Here is a 22,353-nt window from a genome sequence, read left to right as displayed (position 1 = left end):
GCAGGAACTCGGGGAGGGGCTTTGGGAATTCTCTCCTCCCACCCCCCCCATCCCGATCCATCCATCCATCCATCCATCCATCCATCCATCCATCCATCCATCCATCCACCCATCCATCCATCCATCCACCCATCCATCCATCCATCCATCCATCCATCCATCCATCCATCCACCCATCCATCCATCCACCCATCCATCCATCCATCCAGCTCCCTCCCCCTCTGGAATTCCGCAGCTGGTGAGAAAGAAAAAAGAGAACTGGGGAAAAAAAAAAAAAGAAGGAAAAGAAAAAAAAAAAAGAGACCCGAAAAAAAAATAAAAACACCAAAAAAAAAAAAAAGGGGAAAAACAACAACAAAAAACCAAACCAACGACTTGGAAAAAAATAAATAAAAACCCACTTTTGGGGGGGTTTTAGTGAGGAATTCCCGGCCTCTCCCGCTCCCTGCATCCCTGTAGTGTGTGGCCCGTCAGCTCCCGGCGGGAATGAGGCGGGAACGAGCCGGGAATGAGGCGGGAATGGCCCCTCGGGGGGAGAAGGGAAGGGGAAAATCCTTTCCCTGCTCTCTCCTCGCCCTTCCCAAACCCTCGGGAAAGGCCCCGGGGAGGGCTCTCTGTGTGTGTGGGGAGGGCAGGGCAGGGAAAAACCGGGATACAATCGCCTTTTCCCAAAGTCCCGGAGCCGCCTCTCTCCCCCTTCCTCCCTTCCCGTGAGGAATTCGGTCGGAATTCCTGTTGTGCGGAGCGGGAAGAGCAGGAGGAGGAGGAGGAGGAGGAGGAGGAAGGGGGGGCTGGATGATCCCAGAGAAAGCTGGAGGATCCCGGACAGGACCTGCGGGACACACGGGGAGGGAAGGGAAGGGATTGGGGCTGCGGAATTCCCGGCATTCCCGGTGGGAATTCCGGGGTTTTTCCCGGCCCCCCCATCCCGCTCACCTGCGGCCTCAGAGCGGCTCCTGCCCCGGATCCCGACTGGCCTCCAGGAGCAGCTCCTCCAGCTCCTGCTCGTTCTTGGAGCAGCTCAGCTCTGGAAAAGGACATGGATACTGCATCATTCCGGCTTTTCCATCTTTTCCCGCATCATTCCCGGCTTTTCCCACCCCAAAAACAGCAACCAGGATGGGTGGGAATGAGGGGGTTCCATGGGATCCTTTGGGAGACTCATCAATTATGGGCTGGGATGGAGCCCCTGGATTGGAACTGGATTCCAATTCCCTCGGGAAAAGGTCAGGGAGATTCACTTTGGGTTCCAATTCCCTCAGGGAAAGCTCAGGAATGTTTGTCTTGGATTCCAGTTCCCTCGGGAAAAGCTCTGGGAGATTAATTCTGGGTTCCAATTCCCTCAGGAAAAGCTCAGGGAGGTTCCTTTGGGTTCAAATTCCCTCAGGAGAAGCTCAGGGAGGTTCCTTTGGGTTCAAATTCCCTCGGGGAAAGCTCAGGGAGATTCACTTTGGGTTCCAATTCCCTCGGGAAAAGCTCTGGGAGATTCACTTTGGATTCCAGTTCCCTCGGGAAAAGCTCAGGAATGTTTTGTCTTGGATTCCAATTCCCTCAGGAAAAGCTCTGGGAGGTTCCTTTGGGTTCCAATTCCCTCAGGGAAAGCTCAGGAATGTTTGTCTTGGATTCCAATTCCCTCGGGAAAAGCTCTGGGAGATTCACTTTGGGTTCAAATTCCCTCAGGGAAAGCTCAGGAGGATTCACTTTGGATTCCATTTCCCTCGGGAAAAGCTCTGGGAGATTAATTTTGGGTTCCATTTCCCTCGGGAAAAGGTCTGGGAGGTTCCTTTGGGTTCCTTTAGGGGATCTCAGGGCTCTGATCCCTCAGGAATTGGGGGACACACCCCCTCAGGAATGGGGGGACACACCCCCTCAGGAATTGGGGGTCTCAGGGCTCGGATCCCTCAGGAATTGGGGGTCTCAGGGCTCTGATTTCTCAGGAACTGGGGGTCTCAGAGCTCTGATCCCTCAGGAATCGGGGGTCTCAGGGCTCTGAGAACAGGAATCGGGGGTCTCGGGGTTCAGACCCCTCAGGAATCGGGGGTCTCGGGGCTCTGATCTCTCAGGAATCGGGGGTCTCGGGGCTCAGACCCCTCAGGAATTGGGGGGTCTCAGGGCTCAGATCCTTCAGGAATTGGGGGTCTCAGGGCTCAGACCCCTCAGGAATTGGGGGGTCTCAGATCCTTCAGGAATCGGGGGTCTCGGGGCTCAGACCCCTCAGGAACCGGGGGTCTCGGGGCTCAGACCCCTCAGGAACTGGGGGTCTCAGGGCTCAGATTCCTCAGGAATTGGGGGTCTCGGGGCTCTGAGAACAGGAATTGGGGGTCTCGGGGCTCAGACCCCTCAGGAACTGGGGGGTCTCAGGGCTCAGACCCCTCAGAAACCGGGGGTCCCGGGGCTCAGACCCCTCAGGAGCCGGGGGTCTCGGGGTTCAGACTCCTCAGGAATTGGGGGTCTCGGGGCTCTGAGAACAGGAACTGGGGTCTCGGGTCTCAGACCCCTCAGGAGCCGGGGGTCCCTGCCTGTCCCCCCTCACCGTGCTCGGCGCCGCAGCTCCCGCCTTTCCCGCCGCCCTCCGAGGGCGCCTCCGGCAGCGCCCGCGCGAAATCCGCCTTGAGGCCGTTGGGCAGGGGAGGGTCCCGGGCGGGGCTCCCGCACCGGGGGCCCTCGGGGACCGCCCCGGGAACCGCCTCGGGAACCGCCCCGTTCTCCCGGGATGGCTCCGGATCGGGCCGAGATGGCTCCGGCTCCGGCCGGCGGCTCTCAGGAACGGCCCCGTTCTCCCGGGATGGCTCCGGATCGGGCCGAGATGGCTCCGGCTCGGCAGGCGGCTCTCAGGAACGGCCCCGTTCTCCCGGGATGACTCCGGATCGGGCCGAGATGGCTCCGGATCGGGCCGGCGGCCCTCAGGAACAGCCCCGTTCTCTCGGGATGGCTCCGGATCGGGCCGAGATGGCTCCGGCTCCGGCCGGCGGGTCTCAGGAACGGCCCCGTTCTCTCGGGATGGCTCGCGGCTCTGGCTCAGAACGGCGGCTCCGGCTCCGGCCGGCGGGTCTCAGGAACGGCCCCGTTCTCTCGGGATGGCTCCGGCTCTGGATCGGACCGGCGGCCCTCAGGAACTGCCTCAGGAAGCGGCCCCGATTCTCCCGGGATGGCTCCGGCTCGGGCTCGGACCGGCGGCCCTCGGGAACCGCCTCAGGAACCGCCTCAGAAACAGCCCCGTTCTCCCCGGACGGCCCTGGCTCGGGCTGCAGCTGCGGCTGCGGAGGGCTCGGTCCGGCGGCTCCTCCCTCGGGCAGGGGCTCCACGCGGGTCACCACGAAGACTTTGTGGCCCCTGCCGGGGCTGGAGACCGAGATCCTCCTCTGCAGCCCCGGGGAGGCCGCGGGGGCAGCGGCCACGGCCGGCGGAGCTTCCCGGGGGGCTGGCGGCGGGCAGGGCCGATCCCGCGGCCGCTCCGGGGGCCGGGGGGGTCCCGAGCCCTCGGGCTCTGCCCCCTCCTCGTCCGTGTCCGAACTGGAGTCCGAAATGTCACCCTTGTCCTCCTCAGGGGCCTCAGTGTCCCCGTTCTCCTCGGCCGCCAGGGCCTCCGCCCCCTCCTCCTCCTCCTTCCTCCTCCTCCTCCTCCTCCTTGTCCTCCTCCTTGTCTCCATCGCGGTTTTCCGGGCCCGTGACGGTGATCTCGGGCATGGAGGCCGAGGGCTGCAGCTGCTGCTCCTTCTCCTCCTGCTCCTTGGCCAGGATGAAGTTCCTCTTGCAGCCGTTCTGGATCTCGGCCAGCAGCGCCTTCTGCGTCTCGATGAAGCTCTTCACCTGTGTGGGGGGAAGGAAGAGGAGCCTCTGGAATGTTTGGGAATGGAGAAGCCTCTGGAATGTTTGGGAATGGAGGGCTCTGGGGCTTCACCATTCCATTTTCCATGGGATGGGGGAGGATTCCCACTCTAATCCCTGAGAGTTCCAAGCCCCCCTGCCAGATCCTTGAGGGTTCCTCAGGATGTGGTTGATGAAGGAACAACCCAAGGAGAGGAACCTCTGGAATATTTGGGAATGGAGCACTCTGGGGCTTCACAATTCCCTTTTCCATGGGATGGGGGAGGTTCCCACTCTAATCCCTGAGGGATCTGAGCCCCCCTTCCAGATCCTTGAGGGTTCCTCAAGATGTGGTCGATGAAGGAACAACCCAAGGAAGAGGAGCCTCTGGAATATTTGGGAATGGAGCACTCTGGGGCTTCACAATTCCCTTTTCCATGGGATGGGGGAGGTTCCCACTCTAATCCCTGAGGAATCTGAGCAAACCCAGCCCTTCCCCCCCCAACAAAAAAATCCCAAGAAAGCTCTGGAGCTGAGGGACAATTCCACCTCCAGGGACAATGTTTGTCCTGCTGGGAGACAATTCCCCCTCCAGGGACAAAGCTGGGAAAGGGGGGTGGGATTCAACAAGACCCCTCCCCAAAAAAAAAGGGGACAATGAGGGACGATGCTCAGGCTCTGCATCCCGGGAATGTTTCCGGGATCGGGGGGAATTCCGGCGGCTCCGGAAGGGCCTCACCCACCGCCTCCTTCTTGGGCTCGCGGTCCAGGTCGAGGCGCAGCAGGGAGTGGTTGACCTTGAGCGCCAGGGACAGGGCCATGAGCCCGCCCGTCTTGATCTCGTTCTCCCGCAGGTCCAGGCGCAGCAGCCGCGGGCTCTCGGCGATGAACTCGGCCACCGCCACCGCCCCTGCGGGGACACCGCGTCAGGGGACACCAGGACAGCAGGGGGGGATTGGGGGGGACATGGAGGGACACCATGTCAGGGGACACCGGGGGGACACCGGGGGACACCAGGACATCAGTGAGGGGCTCTGGTTTGGGTTTGGGAGAGATCCTGGGGATGGGATCACTGGGACACCAATGGGGACCATCAAGACACCAATGGGGACCACCAGGACATCAACGGGGGGCTCTGGGGGGTGTTTGGGAGAGATCCCAGGGGATGGGATCACCGGGACACCCGTGGGAGACACCAGGACAGCAGGGGAGGGGCTCAGGGGGGTGTTTGGGAGAGATCCCAAGGATGGGATCACCGGGACATCAGTGGGGACCACGGGGATGGGGGCAGGACCAAACCAGGTCCAGACCAAACCAGGCTGGACCAAATCACCTTCTGGACCAAACCAAGTTCTCCATGGCCAACCCACCTTCTCCAGGATCAAAGCTTGTTCTCCATGGCCAACCCACCTTTTCCAGGCCCAACCCACCTTCTCCAGGCCCAACCCACCTTCTCCATGGCCAAGGCAGGTTCTCCTGGCCCAAACCAGGTTCTCCTGGCCCAAACCAGGTTCTCCAGGACCAACCCACCTTCTCCATGCACCAAACCAGGTTCTCCATGGCCAAGGCAAGTTCTCCTGGACTAAGCCAGGTTCTCCAGGCCCAACCCACCTCCTCCATGGCCAAGGAAGGTTCTCCAGGCCCAACCCACCTCCTCCATGGCCAAGGAAGGTTCTCCAGGCCCAACCCACCTCCTCCATGGCCCAGGAACCCACCTCCTCCATGGCCAAGGAAGGTTCTCCAGGACCAACCCACCTCCTCCATGGCCAAGGCAGGTTCTCCAGGCCCAACCCACCTTCTCCATGGCCAAGGAAGGTTCTCTAGGCCCAACCCACCTCCTCCATGACCAAAGCTTGTTCTCCATGAACAAACCACCTTCTACACAGCCAAACCAGGCTCTCCATGGCCAACCCACCTTCTCCAGGACCAAACCACGCCCCCCCATGCCCACCTCCACTCCCCATGCCCACCCCACGCCCCCATGCCCACCCCACGCCCCCCATGCCCACCCCCTCTCCCCCAGGCCCCGAGTGCCCGCGCTGGCCGTTCCAGACTTCGGGAATGGCCCCCATTCCCAGGGCTGACCTTCGCAGGTGAGCTTGGTGGAGGCGAGGCCGAGGCGCAGCACGGAGCGGTTCCCGATCAGCCCGTTCTTCAGGTTCCGCACCCCCTCGTTCCCGATGGCGTTGTGGCCCAGGTTCAGCGTCTCCAGGCTCTGCGTGTGCGGCTGCCGCCGTTCCGGGGGGGAAAACACCCGGATCAGCCCAGGGATTGACTCCAGATAGGGATACAGGGGGGGAAAACACCTGGATCAGCCCAGGGATGGACCCCAGATGGGGATCCAGGGGGAGGATCAGCCCAGGGATGGACCCCACATGGGCATCCAGGGGGAGAAACACCCGGATCAGCCCAGGGATGGACCCCAGATGGGGATCCAGGGGGAGGATCAGCCCAGGGATGGACCCCAGATGGGGATCCAGGGGAAGAAACACCCGGATCAGCCCATGGATGGACCCCAGATGGGGATCCAGGGGGAGGATCAGCCCAGGGATTGACCCCACATGAGGATCCAGGGGGACAAACACCCGGATCAGCCCAGGGATTGACTCCAGATGGGGATCCAGGGGGAGGATCAGCCCAGGGATTGACCCCAGATGGGGATCCAGGGGGAGGAACAGCTGGATCAGCCCATGGATTGACCCCACATGGGGATCCAGGGGGAGGATCAGCCCATGGATGGACTCCAGATGGGGATCCAGGGGGAAAAACACATGGATTGAACCCCAGAAGGGGATCCAGGGGGAGAAACACCGGGATCAACCCCTTGGATGGACCCCAGATGGGGATCCAGGGGGAGGATCAGCCCAGGGATTGACCCCAGATGGGGATCCAGGGGGAGGAACAGCTGGATCAGCCCATGGATTGACCAAAGGATCCATAGAAGGGGATCCAGAGAGGGAAACACCGTGATTGACCCATGGAGTGAGCCCAGAAGGGGATCCAGGGGGAGAAATGGTGGGATTGACCCATGGAGTGAGCCCAGAAGGGGATCCAGGGGCAGAAACACTGGGATCAACCCATGGATTGACCCCTGGAGTCAGGGAAGGGGATCCCAACCCTGGGAATTCTCTGGGAACGGCATGAGGAAATCCCAGGAATTCTCTGGGAATGGTGCCTCTCCAGAGGGTGAATCCCGGGAATCCCGTGGGCAGGGGCTCACCAGGGTCATTCCCAGGTAGGCCATGCCGGTGTGGCTGAGCTGGTTGTTCCACAGCACGAGGGTCACCAGCCCCTTCCTCTGCTCCTTCAGCCCCTCGCAGATGTAGGCCAGGCCTGGGAAAGGGAGAGTGGGAAATCAGGGAGTTCCCATCGGGAATTCCATGGGAATCCATCACCTCACACCCCCCACCCTGAGCGACGGCGACATTCCCGAAAATCCGGCCCAGCTCCTCCCCCCACCCCAGAGCTGCCCAAAGCCCCCCAATCCCAGGACACATCCCAAGCCCAAACCCCCCCATAATCCCTGGGAATTCCTGGGACATCCCCCCCAATCCCTGAGGATTCCCAGGACACATCCCAAGCCCAAACCCCCATAATCCCTGGGAATTCCTGGGACACCCCTCCCAATCCCTGAGGATTCCCAGGACACAATCCAAGCCCAAATTCCCCCATAATCCCTGGGAATTCCTGGGACACCCCTCCCAATCCCAGGGGATTCCCAGGACACTCCCCCCAATCCCTGAGGATTCCCAGGACACAACCCAAGCCCAAACCCCCCCAATCCCAGGACACAACCCAAGCCCAAACCCCCCATGATCCCTGGGAATTCCTGGGACACCTCTCCCAATCCACGGGGATTCCCAGGACATACCTCAAGCCCAAACCCCCCCAATTCCCGAGGATTCCCAGGACACAATCCAAGCCCAAAACCCCCCTCAATCCCTGGGAATTCCCAGGACCCAATCCAAGCCCAAACCCCTCCTCAATCCCTGGGAATTCCTAGGAATGCTGACCCAAGCCCAAACCCCCCCCCAATTCCCGAGGATTCCCAGGACCCAATCCAAACTCAAACCCCCCCAGATCCCTGGGAATTCCTGGGACACCCCCCCCAAACCCTGGGGATTACCAGGACACAATCCAAGCCCAAACCCCCCTCAATCCCTGGGAATTCCCAGGAATGCTGACCCGAGCCCAACCCCCCCCCAATCCCAGGAGATTCCCAGGACACAATCCAAACCCAAACCCCCCCAGATCCCGGGAATCCCTGGTGATACAGACCCGAGTCGAGGATGTGGTTGTTGCGCAGGTCCAGGATGTGCAGGGAGGAGTTGAACTTGAGGAGGTTCCCCAGCTGGGCCGAGTCCTGCAGCCCGTTCAGTTTGTTGTCAGCCAGGTACAGCTCCCGCAGGTTCACGTTCATCTTCAGGGCTGTGGCTGTGGAATGGGGGGAAAAACATGGAAAAATCATGGAAAAATCATGGAAAAACTGACAGGGGGATCCCAAAATTGTGACCCAGAATTCCAGGGGGGTCCCAAAATTGTGACCCACACCAGGCAGAGCTCCCGCAGGTTCACGTTCATCTTCAGGGCTGTGGCTGTGGAATGGGGGGAAAAACATGGAAAAATCATGGAAAAAATGCTCCCAAAATTGTGACCCACACCAGGTACAGCTCCCGCAGGTTCACGTTCATCTTCAGGGCTGTGGCTGCAAAATACGGGGAAAAACATGGAAAAAACATGGAAAAATCATGGAAAAAATGCCCCCCAAAATTGTGACCCACACCAGGTACAGCTCCCGCAGGTTCACGTTCATCTTCAGGGCTGTGGCTGTAAAATGGGAGGAAAAACATGGAAAAATCATGGAAAAAATGCCCCCCAAAATTGTGACCCACACCAGGTACAGCTCCCGCAGGTTCACGTTCATCTTCAGGGCTGTGGCTGCAAAATACGGGGAAAAACATGGAAAAATCATGGAAAAAATGTCACCCAAAATTGTGACCCACAGTTCCAGGCAGATGCTCCCGCAGATTCCACGCGTGTCCCCCAATTCCAGGGGCTGTGGCTGTGCACAATGCCAGAGGAACATGGACCACAATCATGGAAAATGTCCCCACAATTCCAGTGTGTCCCACAATTCCAGGGGTGTCCCCCAATTCCAGGTGTGTCCCACAATTCCAGGGGTGTCCCACAGTTCCAGGGTTGTCCCACAGTTGTGTCCCACAGTTCCAGGTGTGTCCCACAGCTCCAGCTGTGTCCCACAATTCCAGCTCTCCAGGTGCTCCACAACACCCCCCCAATCCCACCTGGGGTTTATCCCACAGGAACACTCGAAATCCCATCTGGGATTTATCCCACAGGAATACCCAAAACCCTACAGGAACACCTGATATCCCAAATGGGATTTATCCCACAGGAATACCCAAAATCCCCCAGGAACACTCAAAATCCCATGTGGGATTTATCCCACAGAAACACCTGATATCCCACAGTAATATCCAACATCCCACCTGGGATTTATCCCCCAGGAACACCTGATATCCCACAGTAATATCCAGTATCCTACCTGGGATTTATCCCCCAGGAACACTCAAAATCCCATGTGGGATTTATCCCACAGGAACACCCAAAACCCCCCTGGAACACCCAATATCCCAAATGGGATTTATCCCACAGGAACACTTGACATCCCAGGACTGCCCTGACAGGAACACCCCACACCCCAATAAACAAACTCCAATAAATCCCTACTAAAACCCGTTCCTGCTGACTCAGGAAGGTGGCCTCGCCTGCCCCTGGATCCCGGGATAATCTGGGATGATCCAGGAATTCCGTGACTCACCGAGGAGCACGAGGGCCCTGCCGGAGAGGGCGGCACTCTCCAGGTGCTCCACAAACACCCCACGTGGGATTTACAAAGCAACCCCAACAAACCCCATAAAACCCATCCCCACTGACTCAGGAGGTGTCCCCACGTGCCCCTGGATCCCAGGATAATCTGGGATGATCCAGGAATTCCAGGACTCACCGAGGAGCACGAGGGGCCTGCCGGAGAGGGTGGCGCTCTCGAGGTGCAGCACAAACACCCCACGTGGGATTTACAAACAAAGCCCAATAAATCCCTACTAAAACCCATCCCCACTGACTTGGGAAGTGGCCCTGCCTGCCCCAGGATATCTGGGATGATCCAGGAATTCCAGGACTCACCGAGGAGCACGAGGGGCCTGCCGGAGAGGGCGGCACTCTCGAGGTGCTCCACAAACACCCCATGTGGGATTTACAAAGAAACCCCATAAAACCCATCCCCACTGACTCAGGAGGTGTCCCCATGTTCCCCTGGATCCCGTGGAATTTTGGGAATTCCAGGACTCACTGAGGAGCACGAGGGCCCTGCCGGAGAGGGCGGCGCTCTCCAGGTGCAGCACAAACACCCCACGTGGGATTTACAAACAAACCCCAACAAACCCCATAAAACCCGTTCCCACTGACTCAGGAGGTGTCCCCATGTGCCCCTGGATCCCAGGATGATCCAGGAATTCCAGGACTCACCGAGGAGCACGAGGGACCTGCCAGAGAGGGCGGCACCCTCGAGGTGCTCCACAAACACCCCACGTGGGATTTACAAACAAACCCCAATAAATCCCTACTAAAACCCGTTCCCACTGACTCAGGAGGTGTCCCCATGTTCCCCTGGATCCCGGGATAATCCAGGAATTCCAGGACTCACCGAGGAGCACGAGGGGCCTGCTGGAGAGGGCGGTGCTCTCGAGGTGCTCCACAAACACCCCATGTGGGATTTACAAACAAACCCCATAAAACCCATCCCCACTGACTCAGGAGGTGTCCCCATGTTCCCCTGGATCATCTGGGATGATCCAGGAATTCCAGGACTCACCGAGGAGCACGAGGGACCTGCCAGAGAGGGCGGCACTCTCGAGGTGCTCCACAAACACCCCACATGGGATTTACAAACAAACCCCAACAAACCCCATAAAATCCATTCCCACTGAGTCTTTTTTTTCCCCTGGATAATCTGGGATGATCCAGGAATTCCAGGACTCACCGAGGAGCATGAGGGGCCTGCCGGAGAGGGCGGCACCCTCGAGGTGCAGCACAAACACCCCACGTGGGATTTACAAACAAAGCCCAACAAACCCCATAAAATCCATTCCCACTGACTCAGGAGGTGTCCCCATGTTCCCCTGGATCCCGTGGAATTTTGGGAATTCCAGGACTCACCGAGGAGCACGAGGGGCCTGCCGGAGAGGGCGGCACTCTCGAGGTGCAGCACAAACACCTCACGTGGGATTTACAAACCAACCCCATAAAACCCCAATAAACCCCAATAAACCTATTCCTGCTGACTCTGTTTCCCAGGATAATCCAGGAATTCCAGGACTCACCGAGGAGCATGAGGGGCCTGACAGAGAGGGCGTCACTCTCCAGGTGCAGCACAAACACCCCATGTGGGATTTACAAACAAACCCCAACAAATCCCTACTAAAACCTATCCCCACTGACTCAGGAAGTGTCCCCATGTTCCCCTGGATCCCAGGACGATCCAGGAATTCCAGGACTCACCGAGGAGCATGAGGGGCCTGCCGGAGAGGGCGGCACTCTCGAGGTGCAGCACGAACACCCCACACCCCATGTGGGATTTACAAACAAACCCCAACAAACCCCATAAAACCCATCCCCACTGACTCAGGAAGTGACCCCATGTTCCCCTGGATCCCAGGATAATCTGGGATGATCCAGGAATTCCAGGACTCACCGAGGAGCACGAGGGACCTGCCAGAGAGGGCGGCACTCTCGAGGTGCAGCACGAACACCCCACACCCCATGTGGGATTTACAAACAAACCCCAATAAATCCCTACTAAAACCCATCCCCACTGACTCAGGAGGTGTCCCCATGTTCCCCTGGATCCCAGGATGATCCAGGAATCCCAGGACTCACCGAGGAGCATGAGGGGCCTGCCGGAGAGGGCGGCACTCTCGAGGTGCAGCACGGCCAGGCTGCTGCTGATGCGCAGCGCCCGCGCCACGAAGGGAGCGGCGCTGTCGGGCAGGGGCGTGTTCCGAGCCTCCAGGCACTGCAGGCAGCTCGTCTGCAGGAAAAATGGGAATAAATCATGGAAAACCATGGATACAATGGGATACAACGGCCCCCTGAACCACCCACGAGACACCATTGGGATGGGGTGGATCAGGATGGGATGGGGGTGGATCAGGATGGGATGGGGGTGGATCAGGGGCGTGTTCCGAGCCTCCAGGCACTGCAGGCAGCTCGTCTGCAGGAAAATGGGAATAAATCATGGGATACAGCGGGATACAATGGATACAACGGCCCCCTGAACCATCCATGAGACACCATTGGGATGGGGATGGATCAGGATGGGATGGGGTTGGATCAGGATGGGATGGGGTTGGATCAGGATGGGATGGGGGTGGATCAGGATGGGATGGGGATGGATCAGGATGGGATGGGGTGGATCAGGATGGGGATGGATCAGGATGGGATGGGGATGGATCCATTGGGATGGGGTGGATCAGGATGGGAATGGGGGTGGATCAGGATGGGATGGATTGGATCAGGATGGGATGGGGGTGGATCAGGATGGGATGGGGTGATCAGGATGGGATGGGGTGGATCAGGATGGGATGGGGTGGATCAGGATGGGAGGGGGTGGATCAGGATGGGATGGGGTTGGATCAGGATGGGATGGGGGTGGATCAGGATGGGATGGGGGTGGATCAGGATGGGATGGGGTGGATCAGGAGCGTGTTCGAGCCTCCAGGCACTGCAGGCAGCTCGTCTGGGGGGAAAATCGGGAATAAATCATGGATAAACCATGGATAGAATGGATACAATGGGATATAGTGGATAGAACAGCCCCCTGAACCACCCATGAGACACCATTGGGATGGGGGTGGATCAGGATGGGATCGGGGTGGATCACATGGGATGAGGGTGGATCAGGATGGGATGGGGGTGGATCCATGGATGGGATGGGGTGGATCAGGATGGGATGGGGTGGATCAGGATGGGATGGGGTGGATCAGGATGGGATGGGGTGGATCAGGATGGGATGGGGATGGATCAGGATGAGGATGGGGTGGATCAGGATGGGATGGGGTGGATCAGGATGGGATGGGGTGGATCAGGCACTGGGATGGAGTGACCTGGATGGAGATGGGAATGGATCATTGGGATGCAGATGGATACAATGGATGGGTACAATGGGTTGGATCATCCATGTGATACGATGGATAGGTGGATCAGGATGGGATGGGGTGGATGAGGGTGGATCAGATCTGATGGGATGGGAGTGGATCAGGATGGGATGAGGATAGATCATGGAAACCATGGGATAGAGATGGATCAGGATACAGATGATGAGTGATCATGAGATAGGGATGGATCCATGATGGGATGGAGTGATCAGGATGGGATGGAGGGTGGATCAGGCGTTCGAGCATCCAGGCACTGCAGGCAGCTTGCCTGGAAGATGGAATAAGCGTGGATAACCATGGATAGGATGGATACAATAGGATAGTGTGATCCCAGAACCACCATGAGACACCATTGGGATGGGGTGGATCAGGATGGGATAAGGTGGATCCAGGATGGGATGGGGTGGATCAGGATGGGATGGGGTGGATCCAGATGATGGGATGAGGGTGGATCAGGATGGGATGGGGTGGATCAGGATGGGATGGGTGGATCAGGATGGGATGGATCAGGATGGGATAGGATCAGGATGGGATGGATCAGGATGGGATGGGGTGGATCAGGATGGGATGGGGTGGATCAGGATGGGATGGGGTGGATCAGGGATGTGGATCAGGATGGGATCAGGATGGGGATAGAGATGGGAATCAATCACTGGGATGAGAATGGATCAGGATGGGATAGAGTGGATCAGATAGGATGATGAGCAGAACCACCGATGGGATGGGGTGGATCAGGATGGGATGGGGTTGGATCCATTGGGATGGGGTGGATCAGGATGGGATGGGGTGGATCAGGATGGGATGGGGTTGGATCCATTGGGATGGGGTGGATCAGGATGGGATGGGGTGGATCAGGATGGGATGGGGTTGGATCAGGATGGGATGGGGTGGATCAGGATGGGATGGGGTGGATCAGGATGGGATGGGGTGGATCAGGATGGGATGGGGGTGGATCAGGATGGGATGGGGTGGATCAGGATGGGATGGGGTGGATCAGGATGGGATGGGGGTGGATCCATTGGGATGGGGGTGGATCAGGATGGGATGGGGGTGGATCAGGATGGGATGGGGTGGATCAGGATGGGATGGATCAGGATGGGATGGGGTGGATCAGGATGGGATGGGGTGGATCAGGATGGGATGGGGATGGATCAGGATGGGATGGGGTGGATCAGGATGGGATGGAGTGGATCAGGGATGAGATCCAGGATGCAGGAGCTCGTCTGGGATAGAATGGAATAGATCAGGATAGGCATGGATAGAATGGATACAATGGGATATAGTGGATAGAGCAGTCCAGAGATCACATGGACACCATTGGGATGGGAGTGGATCAGGATGGGATGGGATGGATCAGGATGGGATGAGGGTGGATCAGGATGGGATGGAGTGATCCAGGATGAGGATCAGGTGGATCGGGTGGATAGGATAGATCAGGATGGGATGGGATGGATCAGGATGGGATAGGGTGGATCAGGATGGATGAGTGATCAGGATGGGATGAGATCAGAGATGGGATGGGGTGGATCAGGATGGGATGGGAGTGGATCAGGATGGGATAGGAGTGAATCAGGATGGGATGGGGTGGATCAGGATGGGATGGGGTGGATCAGGATGGGATGGGGTGGATCAGGATGGGATGGGGTGGATCAGGATGGGATGGGGTGGATCAATTGGGATGGGGATGGATCAGGATGGGATGGGGTGGATCCATTGGGATGGGGTGGATCAGGATGGGATGGGGTGGATCCATTGGGATGGGGTGGATCAGGATGGGATGGGGTGGATCAGGATGGGATGGGGTGGATCAGGATGGGGTGGATCAGGATGGGATGGGGTGGATCAGGATGGGATGGGGGTGGATCAGGATGGGATGGGGGTGGATCAGGGGCGTGTTCCGAGCCTCCAGGCACTGCAGGCAGCCTGTCTGGGATGGGATAAATCATGGATAAACCATGGATAGAATGGATACAATGGGATATAGTGGATAGAACAGCCCCCTGAACCACCCATGAGACACCATTGGGATGGGGGTGGATCAGGATGGGATGGGGATGGATCAGGATGGGATGGGGTGGATCAGGATGGGATGGGATGGATCCATTGGGATGGGGTGGATCAGGATGGGATGGGGTGGATCAGGATGGGATGGGGTGGATCAGGATGGGATGGGGTGGATCAGGATGGGATGGGGTGGATCAGGATGGGATGGATTGGATCAGGATTGGGATGGGATGAATCAGGATGGGATAGGGATGGATCAGGATGGGATGAGGATGATGTGAATCAGGATGAGATGGAGGTGGATCAGGATGGGATGGGGGTGGATCAGGATGGGATGGGGTGGATCAGGATGGGATGGATTGGATCAGGATGGGATGGGGTGGATCAGGATGGGATGGGGGTGGATCAGGATGGGATGGGGTGGATCAGGATGGGATTGGATCAGGATTGGGATGGGGTGGATCAGGATGGGATGGATCCCTTGGGATGGGCTTTGACCCTTCAGGATGAGCTTTGACCCCTCAGGACGGGTTTGGATCCCTCAGGATGGGCTTGGATCCCTCAGGATGAGCTTGGATCCCTCAGGATGGGCTCTGACCTCTCGGGATATGCTTGGATCCCTCAGGATGAGCTTGGATCCCTCAGGATGGGCTCGGATCCCTCGGGATGAGCTTGGATCCCTCGGGATGGGCTTGGATCCCTCAGGATGGGCTTGGATCCCTCGGGATGGGCTTGGATCCCTCAGGATGAGCTCGGATCCCTCAGGATGGGCTTGGATCCCTCGGGATGGGCTTGGATCCCTCAGGATGAGCTTGGATCCCTCGGGATGAGCCTGGATCCCTTGGGATGAGCCTGGATCCCTCGGGATGAGCTCGGATCCCTCGGGCTGGGATTCCCCCAGTGATCCCCCCTCTCCCCCACATCCCATCCCAGGATTTGGGATGAGCTTCCTGGGGCCAGGCCGGGATGAGGCCTGGGAGGAGTCGGATAATTAACAATTCACCCCAACCCGCCCTAATTACAGCCCTGCCCCACGCTAATGACGCGTTAATGACACGTTAATGACGCGCTAATGAGGCGCTAATGAGGGCCCCGGCAGAGCTGTTCCTGCTTTTCCTGCTGGGAGCGGCAATTCCACAACTCCGGGGGGCAATTCCACAATTCCACAACTCCAGGGGGCAATTCCAGGAGCTCCAGGGGGCAATTCCACAATTCCAGGAGCTCCAGGGGCAATTCACAACTCACAATTCCAGGAGCTCCAGGGGGCAATTCCACAATTCCAGGAGCTCCGGGGGGCAATTCCACAATTCCACAACTCCGGGGGGCAATTCCACAATTCCAGGAGCTCCGGGGGGCAATTCCACAACTCCACAATTCCAGGAGCTCCGGGGGTCAATTCCACAATTCCAGGAGCTCCAGGGGGCAATTCCACAATTCCAGGAGCTCCAGGGGGCAATTCCACAATTCCACAACTCCGGGGGGCAATTCCACAACTCCACAATTCCAGGAGCTCCGGGACATGTGGAAAAGGGGGATTTTCCTGCCCCTGAGCCCGGGCTAAGCCTCTGGAGAGGCTCCTCCAGGGCAAAGGGGCTTCCAGAGGGCACTGGGAACACTGGGAATAACTGGGAACACTGGGAAGGGATCCCAAACCTTCTGGGAGCTCATGGAAGGTGGGAAGGGGGTGTTTTCCTTCAGGAGCCGGGCAGTTTTCCAGAGGGACGAGCCCAAACCCGGAGGCTCCTCCAGCCCCCAGGGGCTTCCAGAGGGCACTGGGAATACTGGGAATAACTGGGAACACTGGGAAAGGATCCCAAACCTTCTGGGAGCTCATAGAAGGTGGGAAGGGGGTGTTTTCCTTCAGGAGCCGGGCAGTTTTCCAGAGGGACGAGCCCAAACCTGGAGGCTCCTCCAGCCCCCAGGGGCTTCCAGAGGGCACTGGGAATAACTGGGAACACTGGGAATAACTGGGAACACTGGGAAAGATCCCAAACCTTCTGGGAGCTCACAGAGATGTCGTGGGAGGTGGTTTTGATTTGGGAGCCGGGCGGTTTTCCAGAGGGACGAGCCCAAACCCAGCACCTCCGGAGAGGCTCCTCCAGCTGCCAGGGGGTTCCAGAGGGCACTGGGAATAACTGGGAACACTGGGAATAACTGGGAAAGGATCCCAAACTTCCTGGGAGCTCACAGAAGGTGGGAAGGGGGTGTTTTCCTTCGGGAGCCGGGCGGTTTTCCAGAGGGACGAGCCCAAACCCGGAGGCTCCTCCAGCTCCCAGGGGGTTCCAGAGGGCACTGGGAATAACTGGGAACACTGGGAATAACTGGGAACACTGGGAAGGAATCCCAAATCTTCTGGGAGCTCACAGAGATGTCGTGGGAGGTGGTTTTGATGTGGGAGCCGGGTGATTTTCCAGAGGGACGAGCCCAAACCCGGAGGCTCCTCCAGCTGCCAGGGGGTTCCAGAGGGCACTGGGAACACTGGGAACAACTGGGAACACTGGGAATAACTGGGAAGGGGCCCCCACCTTCCTCATCATGTGAGCAGCCGCCTGCCAGCCGCGGGGCCCGATGTGTTTGTTGCAGGAGATGTTGAGGTGCGTGGCCGACTCGTAGTACTCGATCATGTCGAACAGCGCCGACGCTCCCTGCGGAAAAACGGGATGGGCCGGGAACTGGGAATGCTGGGAGGGCTCCAGGGCATTGGGAATGCTGGGAGATTCAACAGGGATTTTCTGGGCCTTGGGAATGCTGGGAGATCCCACAGGGATGGTCCGGGATTTGGGAATGCTGGGAGAGATTCAACAGGGATGGTCTGGGACTTGGGAATGCTGGGAGAGTTCCCAGCCTTGGGAATGCTGGGGAATCCCACTGGGATGGTCCGGGACTTGGGAATGCTGGGAGAGCTCCCGGACCTTGGGAATGCTGGGAGAGATCCCACAGGGATGGTCTGGGACTTGGGAATGCTGGGAGAGATCCCACAGGGATGGTCCAGGGCCTTGGGAATGCTGGGAGATCCCACAGGGATGGTCTGGGCCATTGGGAATGCTGGGGGAGATCCCATAGGGATGTTCCAGGACTTGGGAATGCTGGGAGAGTTCCCAGCCTTGGGAATGCTGGGAGAGATCCCACAGGGATGGTCCAGGGCATTGGGAATGCTGGGAGAGCTCCCAGCCTTGGGAATGCTGGGGGATCCCACAGGGATGGTCCAGGGCATTGGGAATGCTGGGGGAGATCCCACAGGGATCTCTGAGCCTCAACATTCCCAATAATACAAAGAGACTGGGAAAAAAAAAGGTGGGAAAAGCAGGAGTTGGGGCAGGAGAGGCCCCAAAATTCCCAACAATCCAACCAGAGTGGGAAAAATAGCGGGAAAAACAGGAGTTCAGGCCGGGAAAAACAGGTGGGAAAAGCAGGAATTGAGGCAGGAGAGGCCCCAAAATTCCCAACAATCCCCCAAAAAAGTGGGAAAAGGCGGTGGGAATTGCGGCCTGGGCCCTCCTTAATGAGTTAATTGAGTTAATGAGCCCTTAATGAGCTGTTAATGAGCTGTTAATGAGCTCTTAATGAACCCTTAATGAGCTGTTTTGGGGTGGCCCCGAAATATCCGGAGGCTCCCGGAAAAAAACAACAATCCATGGAAAAGACTCCGGGAGGAGCTGGGAAAGCGGGAATGGCAGCAATTCCAGGGGATCCCGGGGCTGGAAAAGTGGGAATGTGGCAGGGAAAAGGGACTGGAGGGGGATCCAGGGGCAGGAAAAGTGGGAATGTGGCAGGGAAAAGGGACTGGAGGGGGATCCAGGGGCAGGAAAAGTGGGAATGCACTGGAAAGGGTGGGAAAAGGGCAGGAATTCCACCCGGAATTCCCTGGGGAGGCCGGAAAATCCCCATTCCAAAGGCTCCTCCCTGGAAAGGGAAGGGGGGGGTTCCCAAGTAAAAAAGGATTCCCTGGGGAGATTCCCAAGGCTCTGGAGTGGGAATGGGACTGGGAATGGGACTGGGAATGGGACTGGGAACTGGGGGACTGGGAATTGGGGGACTGGGAATGGGGACTGGGATTGTGGGAATTGGGACTGGGAATGGGATTGGGAACTGGGGACTGGGAATGGGATTGGGAATGTGGGACTGGGAACTGGGAATGTGGGACTGGGAATTGGGGACTGGGAATGGGACTGGGAGTGGGAATGGGAATGTGGGAATAGGACTGGGAACATGGAAATATGACTGGGAATGTGGGAATAGGATTGGGAATGGGGATTGGGAATGTGGGACTGGGAATGGGACTGGGAATGCAATTGGGACTGGGATTGGGAATTGAGACTGGGAATGTGGGACTGGGAATTGGGACTGGGAATGTGGGACTGGGAATGGGATTGGGAATGGGACTGGGAATGGGACTGGGAGTGGGAATGGGAGTGGGAATAGGACTGGGAACGTGGGAATGGGACTGGGACTGGGATTGGGACTGGGAATGTGGGAATAGGACTGGAAATGTGGGAATAGGACTGGGAATGGGATTGGGACTGGGAATGTGGGACTGGGAACTGGATCCTCACGTCCTCGTCCAGGCTGGTTTGTTCCAGGTCCACGAGTCTGAACTGGAGCCGCTTGAAAATCTCCTCGAGGGCCTCGCACGCCCGGGAATCCAACTTTTCACCTGGAAAACACCAAGGAAAAGGGATCAGCAGAATGGGGGGGAATCCAACTTTTCACCTGGAAAACAAAGGGAAAGGGATCAGGGGAATGGGGGGGAATCCAACTTTTCCCCTGGAAAACACCAAGGGAACCCCAGGGATCAGGGGAATGGGGGGGAATCCAACTTTTCCCCTGGAAAACAAAGGGAACCCCAGGGATCAGTGGGGGGAATCCAACTTTTCCCCTGGAAAACACCAAGGAAAAGGGATCAGAGAGCCCCAAGGATCAGCAGGAATGGGGGGAGGAATCCAACTTTTCCCCTGGAAAACAAAGGGAAAGGGATCAGAGAGCCCCAATGATCAGGGGAATGGGGGGGGAATCCAACTTTTCCCCTGGAAAACAAACCAGGAAAGGGATCAGGGAACCCCAGGGAAAAACAGCCCAGGGGGGCAGTGGGAACAGGGGGGGGAAATGGGGAAAAATGGGAGCTGAGGGGGGGAAAAAGGTGGGAAAATGGGAATGGAGGGAGAAAAAACGGTGGGAAAACTGGGAGTGCAGGGGGGGAAAAAGGTGGGAAAAAATGGGAGTTGAGGAGGGGGAAAAAGGAGGAAAAATGGGAGTGGAAGGGGGAAAAATGCTGGGGAAAATGGGAGTTGAGGGTGGGGGAAAGGTGGGAAAAACAGGAGTGGAGGGAGGAAAAAAAGGAGGAAAAATGGGAGTGGAGGGGGGGAAAAGGTGGGAAAAATGGGAATTCAGGGTGAGAAAAGAAGTGGGGAAAAGGGGAGTTCAGAGCGGGAAAAGAAGAGGGAAAAATGGAGTTGAAGGGGGAATAAAAGGTGGGAAAAATGGGAGTTGGAGAGGGGGGGAAATGGGAGTTGAGGGGGGAAAAGAAGTGGGAAAAATGGGAGTTCAGGGTGGAACAAAAGTGGGAAAACCAGGAATTGAGGCAGGGGAGGAAGCAGCAAAATTCCCTGGAGGTGGGAAAAAAAGGGGCTGGAAAAAAAAAGGGCTGGAAAAGGGGTTGGAAAAAGGGTTGGAAAAGAAAGGGGCTGGAAAAAAAAGGAGCTGGAAAAATAAGGGGTTGGAAAAGGGGGTGGAAAAAGGGGTGGAAAAGGGGGTGGAAAAGGAGCTGGAAAAGGGGTTGGAAAAGGGAATGGAAAAGAGATTGGAAAAGGGGTTGGAAAAGGGGCTGGAAAGGGCTGGAAAAAGGGGCTGGAAAAGGGCTGGAAAGGGGCTGGAAAAGGGGCTGGAAAAAGGGGCTGGAAAAGGGGCTGGAAAAGGGGCTGGAAAAGGGGCTGGAAAAAGGGCTGGAAAAGGGGCTGGAAAAAGGGGCTGGAAAAAGGGGCTGGAAAAGGCTGGAAAGGGTTGGAAAAAGGGGCTGGAAAGAAAAGGGGCTGGAAAAGGGCTGGAAAAAGGGTTGGAAAAAGGGGTTGGAAAAGGGTTGAAAAGGAGCTGGAAAAGGGATTGGAAAAGGGAATGGAAAAGGGATTGGAAAAAGGGTTGGAAAAAGGGGCTGGAAAAGGAGCTGGAAAAGGGGTTGGAAAAGGGAACGGAAAAGGGACTGGAAAACGGAATGGAAAAAGGGGTGGAAAAGGGGGTGGAAAAGGAGCTGGAAAAGGGGTTGGAAAAGGGAATGGAAAAGGGATTGGAAAAAGGGGCTGGAAAAAGAGCTGGAAAAGGAGCTGGAAAAGGGAATGGAAAAGGGGTTGGAAAAAGGGCTGGAAAAGGGGTTGGAAAAGGGGTTGGAAAAGGGGCTGGAAAAGGAGCTGACCTTTCAGATCCAAGCAGTCTATCCTGGGAGCCAGATCCTTGAATTCCTGGAAAACCAAAGGCAGATTTTTCAGGGGGTGGGTGGGAAAAATAATCCCAAATATCCCCCCCCAGATCCAGAGGATTTTTCCCAGGAAAAAAAGGCCTTGGATTCCCCCCTGGGGCCTGGAGGGGGGGGGAACCTTCCCATTCCCGGATTCCAGTGGGGGGAAGGTGGGAAAAATGAAGGATTTACCGGGAAATCCGAGTCGATTCCCGGGTTTTGGGCGTTCCCAGGGATGCCCCCAATTCCCACCCCTCTGGAATTACCTGGATCTGCCTCAGGAGTTTGGGAATCTGGCGGCAGCTGAGCTTGAGGCAGGCCTGCCTGTAGGCCCCCAGCAGCTCCTCCACCGTCACGTTCTGGGCTGCAAAAAAAACCGGGAATGAGCCCAGGATTCCGGGAATGAGCCTGGAATTCCGGGAATGGAGATGCCCAAACTCCCCCCCTGAGGTTTAGATTTAAATCCTGGGATTTTCCTGGGATTCACCGAGGGGTTTAGGGGTGTCCAAAGGCAGCAGGGGTGGCTCCCGGGTGTTTTGGGAAGAGAGGGAAAATTCCTGGATGTTTTGGGGAAAAGGGAAAATTCCTGGATGTTTTGGGAAGGGGGAAAGCTCCTGGATGTTTTGGGAAGAGGGAAAGCTCTGGGATATTTTGGGAAGAGAGGAAAAATTCCAGGATATTTTGGGAAGAGAGGGAAAATTCCTGGATGTTTTGGGAAGAGAGAAGAGCTCCTGGATTATTTGGGAGGAGAGGAAAGCTCCTGGAAGAGGGAAAGCTCCCAGGATATTTTGGGAAGAGAGGGAAAATTCCTGGATATTTTAGGAAGGGGGAAAATTCCTGGATGTTTTGGGAAGAGGGGGAAAA

At 57.4% G+C, this 22,353-nt stretch overlaps 1 protein-coding gene and 1 long non-coding RNA gene across 2 annotated transcripts; both read right to left on the bottom strand.

The window, feature by feature from the left end:
• Window positions 1-233: 233 nt before the first annotated feature.
• Window positions 234-21,853, bottom strand: PPP1R37 (protein phosphatase 1 regulatory subunit 37; the record flags this gene model as incomplete). The annotated part of the gene is given in 14 exon segments (XM_050322160.1): window positions 234-832; window positions 937-1,027; window positions 2,534-2,830; window positions 3,026-3,560; window positions 3,562-3,810; window positions 4,551-4,717; window positions 5,893-6,034; window positions 7,028-7,140; window positions 8,086-8,241; window positions 11,764-11,914; window positions 17,570-17,689; window positions 19,598-19,698; window positions 21,448-21,493; window positions 21,756-21,853. Coding segments are annotated over 13 exon segments (2,258 nt in total), but the record flags the coding sequence as incomplete, so codon positions are not given.
• LOC126643648 (uncharacterized) lies at window positions 4,745-5,732 on the bottom strand. The gene is made up of 3 exons (XR_007629787.1): window positions 5,643-5,732; window positions 5,563-5,602; window positions 4,745-5,458 (listed from the first exon to the last, which is right to left on the bottom strand). It is a non-coding gene; the product is annotated as an uncharacterized LOC126643648 (long non-coding RNA).
• Window positions 21,854-22,353: the final 500 nt, after the last annotated feature.

This window comes from Myiozetetes cayanensis, unplaced genomic scaffold, assembly GCF_022539395.1.
Source record: "Myiozetetes cayanensis isolate MyiCay16 unplaced genomic scaffold, myiCay2020 scf276, whole genome shotgun sequence".
NCBI classification, from domain to species: domain Eukaryota; kingdom Metazoa; phylum Chordata; class Aves; order Passeriformes; family Tyrannidae; genus Myiozetetes; species Myiozetetes cayanensis.
Note: the sequence above shows the minus strand (reverse complement) of the source record. Positions and strands in the feature narration are given on the sequence as shown.